The sequence below is a fragment of the Seriola aureovittata genome, chromosome 19, assembly GCF_021018895.1.
Source record: "Seriola aureovittata isolate HTS-2021-v1 ecotype China chromosome 19, ASM2101889v1, whole genome shotgun sequence".
Classification (NCBI taxonomy): Eukaryota; Metazoa; Chordata; class Actinopteri; order Carangiformes; family Carangidae; genus Seriola; species Seriola aureovittata.
The window spans coordinates 6,686,885-6,700,094 of record NC_079382.1 but is presented as its reverse complement, the minus strand read 5'-3'; the positions used below and the strand labels follow the sequence as shown (position 1 = coordinate 6,700,094).

Sequence of the window (13,210 nt, the reverse complement as noted above, 5' to 3'; positions counted from 1 at the left end):
CATTTGGTCATAATAATCATGTGTTTACACATGTTGACACATGAGGGGAGGATTATGAGAACTAACTACTAAGTGTAGGTCCTTAAAGGCAAAATTTTCATACATTTGGAAAATATAAGAAAATGTTCTAAACCTCAGATTTTTGAATGAACTGTTATTGAGTATTTATTATGTTGTGTGTCATTCAGAGGACAGAGTTTCAGGAGCAAGGGTTGACTCTGGAGGAGTGGCTTCCCTCCGCTTGGATCACAGACACGGTCCCTCGGAGATGTCCTTACATACCCCAGATGGGAGATGAGGTACACGGCGCCTGTTTCTGTTACAGAGTCCTCACCACAGGCGAACCATATGTGAACCACATTGGTGGAGAAAACTTACACCAAAAACACAGGCACATGTTTTACATAGCAGCAAGATTACAAGTCTTTACACTAGCTGAGATTGCCATCCCAGCAGCTTAACATATCTTGTAAATATATTACCATAAGTTTTGTATTTTTGAGTAGAGTAATATGTTGTACAGTCAGGTAAAGTACCAGGAAGATACAGAAACTACAGTTAAAAGTGATCTGTTGTGTATTTTAAATGATGCATGTGTATATTTGTGTGTGTGTGTGTGTGTGTGTGTGCAGGTATACTACTTCAGACAGGGTCATGAAGCCTATGTGGAGATGGCCAAACAGAAAAAGATTTACAGCATCAATCCTAAGAAGCAGCCCTGGCACAAGATGGAGCTGCGGGTAAGGAACAGTTTGACAAAGATGGATTTAAGACTCTCTGAAGAGAGACATCGCTCTTTACATCCTATGTTTCTGGAGATTTATATTGTCTCTTCACTTGTGTGCCCACAACCACTGAGGAGCAGCCCATAAGAAAAAATCACAGTGGAGCCATGTAACAAAATACAGGCTTTACACAGGGGAATTATACTTGGACTGTTAAGTTAATGACATTTATTAAAGTTAAAGTTTGGCTATTGCTGCATAGCTTTATTATAAACAGATGTTTACTTACCAGTCTAGAGGAAATGTTGCTTAACTCACCAAGAGCTGTCTCCAGAGGTGGAAAGCAACACCTATGTTATCTGTTATCTCTGTCACGTCTTTTCTTCTACTGAAGTTAGCATGCTAACCAGCTAGCCCCGGCCTGTTTCCTCACTTTCCGCTAGCGACTCACTGTAACCTCCAATCTGCCTTGAAGACGTAGTGCTGCTCAGAGGATGTATTATAACCTCTTTATAAAGACATATGATATAAATTATAAAGACAACAATGGCTGAAGGTCTCGTCAATTTGACAAACACCACCACCCACTCACAGGAAGAAACCACATTCAGCAGCAGACAAATAACCCCTTTAAGAACATTGAAATAAAAATCACAGTGAAAAACTTGAAAGAATTTTTATCTACTTCTCTGATAAATATACAGCAAACATATGATGCAGGACCCTGTTTTGTGATCTAACATGACATGTTGGTTGTGTAATATTTCAGTGACATTTCCCTTACAGGTTGCTGAATTTTCAAAGTAATGGCTACAAAGCGCAGCGCACTAGAGTTGAACAAATGACACATAGCTTTCCTAAGGACACATAGCTGCAACCTACAATGATGTTAGCATTCAATGTTGTTTCATTGCTATCAGCAATTCAACACAGACACACGCACACACGCACACACACACACACACACACACACACAGAGTCAGAGTAGCTAGCAAAACTCTTACCGGTATTTTTTCTTTATCTACTTTCACTCTCAGGTGGACTTTAATCCTTTTTCTGTCCTAAAAATGTCCTTCCACTAAAAGACAAATGTCTGCTGAGTACAAAGTTTCATCCCTGTATATGAAACCGTCTCTGAAAGAAAAAGAAAAAAAGAACACCATCAGACACTTTTCTTAAAAGCAGCAGCTTATGGTGTTGTATTTTTACTTGGTGTATTTTTCATTTCTTTTCTGTGTGTGGAGGCAGAAATAGCTATTTCTGTGCAGATGGCAGACCATAATGCATTGCAGGCACAGTGTGCATCTTTCTGATTGTGTTGCCTATAGCGTGTGAAATGCAGTGCTCTCTTGTGTATCTTTTTTTGTAATTTGAACAACCAGGCATGACAATGCTAAAGCATCTGTCTCCACTCTCACTTTTTCTCAGCTGGAAAAACTTACTGTAGCATTGCTAACACTCTCTCAACCTGTATCTACACAATAAAACAGTGAGAAAAAAAATCTATTTAAGTGAGAACTAGTTTGCGTGTGTAGTGAACTACGGTTAGGTTCCAGGGTATGTGAAAGATCTTTCCTGAGAAGAAATGAATTGTGTCATTTGTTCTTTTCATTTGTGGTGTTCAGGAGCAGGAGCTTATGAAGATAGTTGGCATCAAGTACGAGGTCGGCTTGCCCACACTGTGCTGTCTGAAGCTTTCCTTCCTGGACCCCGACACCGGCAAACTGACTGGAGGGTCCTTCTCTATGAAGTAAGCATCCCTCTAGAGCAGCAAGCACAGATGTGTAAAGATTGCACTGCATATCAAACATCTCAAGTCTTGGCACATGTGCTGCTTTACAATGTGTCACATCCTGTATTTATATTAACTTTTTCCACGAACATGCAGATTTTTTTTGCTCACTGGGAAACTCTCCTCCTAAGTAATCTATTCTGTTAAGTTTAAATGAATTCTAATCTTGACACAAGAGAAGACAGCACTCATAAAACATTTAATACAGTAATGTTACATTATAAAATAAAGAGTGTTTGAGAATGGCAAACTATGCTACTACAAATTCTAAATTCCTGATCTGCTGTACACTGTTAATATGGGTGTTATATTCATTGTTTTATTGCTTTAATGTTGCAATTTGTACATATTTCTCTCGTCGTAGATACCACGACATGCCTGATGTAATCGACTTCCTGGTGTTGCGGCAGCAGTTTGACAATGCCAGAAAGCGGCAGTGGAGTATAGGTCAGCCAATTTTGTCTTTGCTGTCTGAATAAACCAGACTAACTGGAGACGTGTGCAGTATTTGAAGCAAATATAAAATATATTTCACGTACATCGTGTTGCTCAGTTTATTGTCAACTTCTGTTTTTTGTAAAGATCTAAATATTCCTGTGATGTCTATAGGTGACAGGTTTCGGTCAGTGATTGATGACGCCTGGTGGTTTGGGACTATTGAGAGCCAGGAGCCCTACCAGCCCCAGTATCCTGACAGCCTGTTCCAGTGCTACAACGTCTGGTATGACCACATCTCTGTTTGCACTAGGCACGCATGTCTGATCACATAAAAAAATTGCAGTTTCCAACTGTTCCTAATTTCTCTGTGAGTTGCATCAACAAATGAAAAGACTTCTTTCCCCTACATGACCCACAAACTGTGCACAGGCATAGATAAAAACAGAACTACGTGGTGGTGAGGAAAGGAAGTGGAGTGTCACATTGTTTTCAGTTTCAAAGGTGATAATGACAAGTCATATAGTTATAGAACTTACACATTATATTTTTGCTATCATTGCAGCACTGCAAGTTAATGTCAGAAATGTTTTCAGCCCCTTTAAACTATAAATGCACTCATAAGTACAGGGAGGTTACAGTAGAAATATGGATGTAAAATTATAATCTCTTAGTGAGCAAATCTTTATTCTTGTTTTATGCACAATTGTGCAGCACAAATTTTACAGATTTTTTATCAATAATATAATTACATAAGTTCTGTGACTTTAAGGTCCTGTGAAATTCCACTTGAAATTTAGAGACTGACTGACTTTTAGGAATCAATGAAGTGTGAAGACTTTGTCTCAGCTCCCACTGGGTCCACTGTACAGTGGGTCTCTTGGCACAAAGAGTGTCTTAGTAAATAGAAGAATTTAATGATTTAAAGGCTGGAGTTTCCACAGAACACGAACACAACATTAAATCTTTCATTAAAATGGTTTACATGCAACAGGCATTTGTTTGCTTGGACAAATTCAGGCAAATTTAGACACAGAGCTGCTTGTGATTATGCGTATGACACCTCCGCTCACGACGCTCATTAACTGCAAAAACACCTCATGGCTTGAATCATTCAAGAAACTTGACAGAAGTATCCCGGATGACAGTTTGAATTTGAGATTTACAATGACGCCAGCTGGCACTGCCCTTTGTTTTCTTGTCTGAGTTATTTTTTTCTTCTCTTGAAAAACTTCATTAGAGAATGACATCCACTTTAGGGTGTGGGAGAGGAATGTCAGTGCTTGCAATGCTGCACGTCACCTATGTAAAATAGAAAAGAAATGACAAAGACAAAGACAACAATGTGATGAATGTTGATGATTCATATCAGCACTATTTCCCATCCAGCTGGGATAATGGAGACACGGAGAAGATGAGTCCTTGGGATATGGAGCCCATCCCTGATGATGGTGGGTGATCTAAAATACACCCACACTATGGTGGACACACAACTCAGACATGCACACAAAATATTCCTTTACAAAGTAAAAATTCTGGTTTTCTAAAGTTTGAAATCTTTGCAATCTTGTTTTGTGTAGCCACATTCCCTGAGGAGTTGGGCATGAGCGTCCCACTGGTAGAAGATGAGCAGAAGGAGCTGCTGTACGTCCCCCTGGACGGGGAATGGGGCTGCTGCACACGCGCAGACGAGTGCGAACGCATCATCAAAGCCATCGACCAGCTCTGCACACTCGGTATGGCGTCATCAAGGCCCTGTGAAAATAAGTCCACTTATGTCATGTAAGCAGGGATGTGAAGTTAAGCCACGAGGGCGCGTTTCTTGTAAAGAGGCAGCAGCATGACTCTACACAACATGAGTCACCCCTCTGAGCTCATCAGCATGAGCCCAGCAGAGCCTCGGATCATATGTTAAAAGGAATAAGCTGCTAACAGGTTGAGCCAGATATTGAGGTGCTTGCTTGAATTCCAGTTAAGTGATGTAATGTCATATTAGGCACAGACTTTGTATTACTGCAATCCTCCCTAGTGGAAGAAAGCTGGTCTGAGGGCTCCCTCTAGTGACAGTTTGTGGAAAAGACACACACGGGTACCAACGGCCGGCACACTTAATCCTTCTAGATCTCTCCCTGTTACTCCTACGCTTTATGCCGCAGTTGGCTCACAGGACAGGATTTATATTAACTCTTTTAGGTGCGTTTTCAACATCTAAATTTAGGTAGAAATATTTAGAATAGGTAGGAAAATCTTTAGCAAAAAGGGATAAAGGGAACAAAGATTTCCACCTTGGTTAAATACCCTTACCTCACTTACATTGCCAGCAACGTTACTGCACTCAATCATGTAGGCTTATTATTGATTAAACATTGATTAAAAACCCTGGCATCATCCTGCCATTTTGATCTTGACCCTTGTCACAAATCACAACTTCTCCTTCCTTTTCCTCTGTCACCTTGAAGCTGTTTTGAGTACTAAAAGCTTGCCTGCTACAGCTGATGTGTCCCAGTAATAATCCTCTCTTAACCTGTCTTCTATCTACCGACAAAACTCATCACCCTCAGATGTGGCAGCACCATTTGCCTTTCCAGTGGACCTACAGGCTTACCCCACGTACTGCACAGTTGTGGCCTACGTCACTGACCTCAGCACTATACGCCAAAGGCTGGTGAACCACTTCTACAGGTAAATAATAGAATAGATACAGAATGTGTGTATGTAAGAGAGAGAATATATATAAACAAACTCTACATCTGTTTGTTTTCCTTTCAGACGACTGTCGTCTCTGATGTGGGAGGTTCGTTATATTGAACACAACGCCCAAACATTCAATGAGCCAGGATCATTCATCGTCACTACCGCCAAGTTTGTCTCTGACCTCATGCTGCAATTTATTAAGTGAGTGTGTTTAATGTACAGTACTGTTAATTTAAAAGCCTGTATATCGGTGTCTATTAACAAAATGTTAATCAGTTAATGAGTTATCAAAAACAAGTATTTCGTTTTTGTTATAGCTATTTGACGTTGCACATTTCTTGTTAACAATTAAGACCATTTCCATCTTGTCGTCTTTCCAACATTTGAACTGTCAGATATGAATTCATTTCTGCTCTCTTGTATTCTTCAGGGACCAAAGTCTGACAGACCTCATGCCCCTCTACAAAACTATGAAGAAGGCAACCTTCTCTGACTCTGAAGATGAGGTGTGTCTGCATAAATACATTTTTACATTTGACTTAAAATTATCCTGAACATGTTAGCTGATATTGATTACATGGTTTCTCACTAGGGCAGAATATTGTTAATGTAATTTGTTTATATGAATATTATATATATATATATATTAACTCTTTTACACAAATGTCTTAATTCCTGCCTCAAGATGCTGCCAATTTGAAATGTTTAATGCATAAAACATTGCCCCTAAAGTTTTGATTACCAGTAGTAATTATATCTTAAAACACTGTGACAGAAGAGCAGAAACAATGAAGCTGAGAGTTTTTTACCAGCTAAGCCCTCATTTTCATTCACCAGACTTAACTACATTAAATCACATGAATACCACTACAGTCAAAGGCAGCAGACTGAAGTTACTGCTACACTCTGCTAAGCTAAGCTAGTTATCTTTGAGCCTGACTTGTTATCTGTTATTTTTTCCTTCAGTATGAGATTGAGTTATATGTGATAAAAGACTGAATTACCAAGATGTCGCGTGTTCATCAAATGTATTATATTATTTGAAAAAGAGAGGGCTCATGGAAAAAACTAGGGCTAGCAGTGGTTCTCTCCCCAGCTAGCTTACAAGTGAGGTAGCATTAGGTCTCTTGTTTTAGCAGACTAATTAGCTTTTTGTGATGGAGCTGTTGTTTATTTTGTAGTAACTGTAAAGAGCTTTCACTGGAATTGTTTGGGTCTAAGTCTTAATAATTTTAATATGGTAAAACAGAAGTCAAAAAGTCACATTCTGGTCTTAACTCAGTTTTGGCCAAATATGCATTTACTGCATTTTGTCTTTGTAGGGCACGACAGTGGTCACAATAATCTGATTTGTGCTTTCAATAGATCTAGTTTGGCAGCTCAAAGACTCCATGATGCATGAAACCTAACACTTAAAAGGCAGCTGGTCGTTGAAATAATGAAATACTGTATTGTATTAAAGAGCAGCCTATAATACATGAGCTTAGTAGAGTGCAATATGCATTACCTTTATAATGTTATCCCTGTTCCTGTGTAGGATGAGGAGGAGGAGGACGAAGATACTAATACTCCTGGAACGTCCACACGAAACCACAAGGTAGCATGTCTCACAGCAACAGTGTGTTCTCATACGTTCCAGCCGGCTGTCCACATGAGTGACAACTAACCATACTAAACTCTAACCTTTCACTTTTCACACATAAAGTTAGCCGACTGTCACATAATCCATCAAAAGAACAGCAGGCTGTTTTGTATCAGCTAGTATAGTTGCTTCAGCGTATTGTCATTTTTTTGTATAGGGTCGTCGACCTATGCAGCGCCAACTGCGAACCCGACCTCCTTCATACGACCCTCATGCATGGAGGGGGCGCTGTAAGGAGCTGCTGGACCTGATCTTTCAGTGTGAGGACTCAGAGCCCTTCAGAGAACCCGTGGACCTACAGGAGTACCCGGTACATATGCGACAAAAGTCTTACTTTCTGTATTAAGTGTGGTGCACACATGTGAACTCTACCTTCTCATAAACAAACCAAACTCCTCTGGCTGTGATTTGAGTTTAGCTCATTGTGAATTTCCATTAGGCTCACATTGATTTGCATTTGGTACTCGAGTCTGAGGCATAAGTGGCTACTTTTCAATTACACGAGGAGTGGTATTTGAGGTGAGGGAATTGTTTGATCTGAAGAACAAGCCTCTCCATTCAGCATCTGGAATGAAGACCAAACCGAATGGATGTATAAGTTGTGAAGGAGAAACAATGTGAACAGACTCACAGCTTCAGTGGGCTAGAGTTCTCTTGTTAACAGAAGAAGGATGGGATTGTTTCGCTGTTGGATCTGGTTTTTTCCAGTCCACTCAAAATGAAACCACAAATCCCCCCAAATCTCTCACTTCTCTATCCTCTTTCTCCGTCTTCCTCTTGTCTAGTCCTTATTCTGTTCACATCTTTTGAGACCTGTAATTCCCAATTTCTTCTGCTTCTCCCAGGACTACCTGCAAATAGTTGACTCTCCAATGGACTTTGGAACCGTCCTCAGCACGCTAACAGAAGGAAAATACCAGTCTCCCATTGAGCTCTGTAAAGATGTCCGGCTCATTTTCAGCAATTCCAAAGCTTACACGCCCAGTAAGAAGTCTCGGGTGAGACACGCATTCGCAAACACACACATACACTCACTGAAACCAAAATACATACAATTTAATGTCTTTTATTGCTTCCGTTAGGCATATTTTGATGAGTCCATAAAATAAAATCCTGAAATTAGCCAGTGCTTTTTAACATGTATCCCTTTTTCTTCTAAGTGTGACATTTGATTTCAGTGTGTCCTTCATTGTGTCTCCAGATCTACAGTATGAGTCTGAGGCTCTCTGCGCTGTTTGAGGAGCATGTCAGCTCCATCTTGGCCGACTACAAGGCCATCCACGGCCTCACTGATAAACTGAATCGACAGGGCACAGACAGACAGACGCGACACACTACGGACAGACAGACACGGCACGCCATGAAGAGGAGGAGGAGGAGGAGTGAGTCTCCCACAAGCAGCACTGCATCCAGGTAGAAGGAAGGACATCTTCATTTAGATTTTTTTAGCTCCTATGGTGCATTAAGTTTGATCTTTGGTAATCTTCCTTATCATGCTGCATCTTTAGCCCAGAGAGGAAGAGGCGTGTATCATCCAGGGTGACCGCAAAAACTGAGCCATCACCAGCTCTTTCACGACCTTCCTCCCAGAGACAGAGCATCCCCCTGAAACAGCCCCCCCAGCTGGTCAACGGGAAGGCGGATACCCCCGCTGCAGGGCGAACACGAAGTGCAGCACGGCATTCTGCACACTCACCACCTGCCTCATCCTCCTCACATAATGCCACGAGCAACACACAGAGCACAGCAGGTGAGACCACTTACACATGTAAACTCTCTTAAAGCAATACTAAAACGTTTTAAAGGAGTAGTTTCACATGTTGGGAAATACACTTATTTACTTTTCTTGCTGAGAGTTGATGAGAAGAACACCACTTTCATGTCTGTATGTTAAATGTGGAGCTGATCACAACACGTTACACAATTTGTCTCTTTGCCATCTTCAGAGTCTACTCGTTCGCTGAGGGCTCATAACTCTGTGTCGGCTTCAACGCCAACAACTTCCGAAAAGGTGACACCCTCTACAGCTGCAGAAAGTAGCAGTGGGGGAAGCACCCGGCGGAAACTCAGGACTCCTGTACGACACACCCCTGGTAAGAGATGGTGTCATTTAGCTGTGATGCTTAGGTTTATGGTTAATATGGTGTAAATTAAGTATTTAATGTCACCTGCCTGCTACTGATATTTTGTCATTTGAATAAATGTCCTCCCTCTCAGGCTCTCCGGTCAGCCCTTCATCTCAGAGCACTGTCCACCTGAATGGCCACAGTAGTCATATGACCCTGGGCGTGGGGAGACGGGGGCGGAAATCCAAAACGGACCCACCAGTGAGTCCTCCAGAAGTCACGACTCCGGCGAGCCCTTCCAGACCCCGGGGTCGCCCTCCTGGCAAGAAGAGAGGCAGGAAGAGCAAGCAGGAACTGGAGGAGATGAGAAGGAGCAGTAACCGCAGGAGCTCCACCCCTGACGATGACCTCGACCATTCCACAGGCGACGAAGGTGGGACATCTTCTGCACAGGAAACATCTGTGATGTCGGACTCTGGCGTGGCATTGACGCCTAGACGGCGCGGCCGGCCCCGAGTGGTAAGAACTGATGAATCCACCCCTCCTGCTGAGTCACCTGAGCCCTCGCCGCTGAGGAGGAGCAGCAGGAGAGGCAATGAGGAGGTCACCCCTCCTCCACAGACTGCTCCTCAACGATCCAATCGCAAGGAGTCTCCAAAGGAGGAGGCAGGGGACGGGGCAGGAGGGTCCATGCGCACACGTAACCAGGGACGACGGTCAGCCTGGTACATGGAAGAGGACTCTGAGGAGGAGCAGAGGCAGCTGCTGTTTGAGGACTCATCAATCACCTTTGGCACCTCCTCTAAGGGGCGTGTCCGCAAGCTGACAGAAAAGGCCAAAGCCAACCTTATAGGCTGGTAACAGAACAGAAACGCAGGATGTGAGGAGGAGGAGGCTGACTGCCCTGGCAGAAAAGAAATCTTGAGAGATTAAGATTTCTTAATTTATGCGTTGGAGGAGTAGGGGGTTGAGGACGTCGTGCTTGGTGTTGTATGCATTTGTGTGCGTGGATGTGTGTGTGCGTCTGGGTAGCTGCCGGTTCATCTGCTGCTATTTGAAGCTGTGGCTATGGAGAGTCACAACAGCGCAGTTACCTGTCCAATCCTCCTTCCTCTCAGCCCAGTAAGCACATCACTACGGCAACGGGTGGCTTTCAGACAACGCATGTTCATTCGTTCCAACTCCTCTTACATTATTGGTCCATGTTGGATCCGATGGACGCTTTCTGACTCCTGCGTCGGTGGTCTTGTGACTTGCTCTTGTCCATTGAACCACTCTTCACCCTTGTCTGACCTTAAACATTGTTGGTGTCAGACTGGGCAAAACAGTAGTTGAACAGAGTTTTGGTACTTGAAAAAGTCACAATGAGAGCTGGATGCATCTTATCTTGCTCTTACTATTTCTGAACTTTTCAAATGCCTCTGCTGGGTTGGTCAAAGACACCCACTGAGCTGAAATTGTTAGGTCTGTGATGGACTACAGACCGCTGGCCTGACAACATCTTTTGCCCCTCTCTTCATTGTTCCCGTTCTTTTTTTATACAACCCTCTCTTAGCTTTTTCTAAGATTTGTACGTAATGATCGGCTCTCTGTTTTGGAAGTCTTACACATTGGCTGACCTGAGCGTGTCTGTCTGCGCTAAAATACCAAATGGTGTACCTAATGTAGGTACTGTAGATCAGTGGGATTTGTTTACTATTGATGTGCGTAGGAGTGTGTGGGTGTGTGTGTGTGTGTGTGTGTGGTCTTGTTTTGCATGTGAATTAGAAAGAGGAAGCATCTTTTTTTTTTCTTTTTTTTTTGTTAGAAGCTGTCGGGTGAAAGGGGTCATTTATATGTTTAGATAGATCATGTTTCAATGCGTCCTCAACATTAGCAATACCTTGTGCCTTTATGTCTTTGGCGTGTGTGTGTGTGCGTGCATGTGTGTATAAGCGTGCTTGGCCTCTGCCCTGCAAAGTACATGTGCCTGTATGTGTACGAAATCATGTTGTGACTATGAGAGTGTGTGTAACTGAAGGAGCGTGTGTGTTTTTACAACACAATAGAGCGTGTCGTTCACTTTCAGCGTACAAACAGTGGCATACAGTTTGATCGTTGTGAAACCTCTCAAAGAAATGTATTTATAGCAGTTGAAAAAAAGACTTTACTGTTGTTGTAAGCATACCATTATTCATGTCAATATATTATCCTATAACCAACCTATCGTCAGTTTATACCTAAGGTACAGCGAGTGGAGCTTTGGGTGACTAGCTTTGAGATGCACTTACCACAGACCGGTTATCAATGCAGTCGTAGGGAGTAACCCTGTGTATTTTAAAATTGTTAACATATAAAAATGAACTTTTTAAATGTTGATATGTTTCTATGGTGACCATACACATGCGCACACGCACACACGCCCGCACACACCCACCTACACACACACAATTCTGTCTCGCATGTTCTAGCACTTTCTCATGCCTGAAGTAAACAGGATGGAGCCAGATCAAACTGGTTCGGACAGAATTTGGACGCTAAGCGGAGAGAGAGAGAGAGAGAAAGAGAGAGACTAGTCTACATTCATCTTTCTGATTGTGTGCCTTTGCTACTCTGGCATAATATCCTCAGTTTCTCCTTTTGGGGCCTTTTATTTTGTTTTTTTGGACTTCCTGGTTCCGCTTATCGCTGGGTTCAGAGAACTGGACTCCGGGGACTGGACTGGACCTGACAGGCTTATATGGAAGGCTTTGGAAAGAGAGAGAAGACAGAAAAATTACAAATCTGACAGGAGACAAACATTATGTCACTCGCTCTCTCTGTACACACACCTAGAGGACTGAATTTATAAAAGATGGCGGTCTCCACTTTTGTCATATTTCTGTTTTTTTTTTTTTACCCCAGCACAGAGCAAGTGAATGCCAAAATCTGACACTTGTGGGGTTGACTGGGGAGAACTGAATGGTAGCATCTATATACACCTGATTCATTTCATAGGTCTTCCTTGTCACATATTAATCGACATATATCTCATCTGCTTATCATTGTTTTTGTTTTCCTTGTTTTTCTGTTAAGGATAACTCAATGCCAAATTCTGTCTTTGGGCACTGAAGTTTTAGGACATGGCTTTTGAATGTGTTTATTTTAGCTTAGTTTTACAGTCTCCACAGTGAGTGTGTTGAACTCTGTCACCTATAATGTGTCAAATGTTTTCTGTCTGTGTCCCTGCCATATAGGACAGTGTTTCAGTGGCCAGATCTGTGGAGTCATACTGTTGGAAAGGTGTCATACTCTGCTGCAGTTTTCTGAGGACACAATTTACAATTCTTTCTGTCACTTTCACAAATGTTTAGTTTATATTGTGTATATGAAGAGTTTTATCCCAAACTGAGTTCCATAAGTGACTGTTGACATCAAAGTAAATCTTATTATTGGGGTTCTTTTGTTCAAAATAGGAAGTTATTGATTTTTGCCCATAAATGTATTCATTTTGTGGGCAGCAATTTTGTTGGTTGTAAGTGTTCGTTTATGACTTTCATTCATAAAATTGATCTATAAACTCTTCATAGGCACATTAAGGTTCTGGATTTTTTTCTATTGCATTCACCAATAATCATATTTACATATATAGACAGATTCTGGAAGCAAAATTTTACACCCAGATTTCTCAAACCTGAAATACGAGCTCACTTTTAAACATGTTTACACGAGCCAGCTAAAAACACCGATGCTTGAGAATCCAAAATGTTTGCAGGATAATGAAAAGGATCTAGCCATTTTGAATTAGGGATGATTTTTTTCCCAACGGCATCCTTGGCCTGCTACATATAGGAGCCATTGTATTCCCAATTAATAATGGGATGTGCATTCATTTCCC

The 13,210-nt window shown here is 41.9% G+C and overlaps 1 protein-coding gene across 1 annotated transcript in view; it reads left to right on the top strand.

Annotated features, from left to right (window-relative positions):
- Positions 1-12,897, top strand: part of phip (pleckstrin homology domain interacting protein) — a 39,700-nt gene extending 26,803 nt beyond the window's left edge. Inside the window, exons 24-40 of the mRNA XM_056404833.1 lie at positions 189-299; positions 633-740; positions 2,351-2,475; positions 2,882-2,964; positions 3,127-3,238; positions 4,342-4,403; positions 4,533-4,688; positions 5,514-5,634; positions 5,722-5,847; positions 6,077-6,152; positions 7,184-7,243; positions 7,446-7,598; positions 8,134-8,286; positions 8,490-8,701; positions 8,797-9,038; positions 9,235-9,381; positions 9,506-12,897. Of these exons, the coding sequence (XP_056260808.1) occupies positions 189-299; positions 633-740; positions 2,351-2,475; positions 2,882-2,964; positions 3,127-3,238; positions 4,342-4,403; positions 4,533-4,688; positions 5,514-5,634; positions 5,722-5,847; positions 6,077-6,152; positions 7,184-7,243; positions 7,446-7,598; positions 8,134-8,286; positions 8,490-8,701; positions 8,797-9,038; positions 9,235-9,381; positions 9,506-10,215 (2,757 nt within the window). The 3' untranslated portion in view covers positions 10,216-12,897. The remainder of the gene's footprint in view (positions 1-188; positions 300-632; positions 741-2,350; positions 2,476-2,881; positions 2,965-3,126; positions 3,239-4,341; positions 4,404-4,532; positions 4,689-5,513; positions 5,635-5,721; positions 5,848-6,076; positions 6,153-7,183; positions 7,244-7,445; positions 7,599-8,133; positions 8,287-8,489; positions 8,702-8,796; positions 9,039-9,234; positions 9,382-9,505) is intronic.
- The last annotated feature ends 313 nt before the right edge of the window (positions 12,898-13,210 follow it).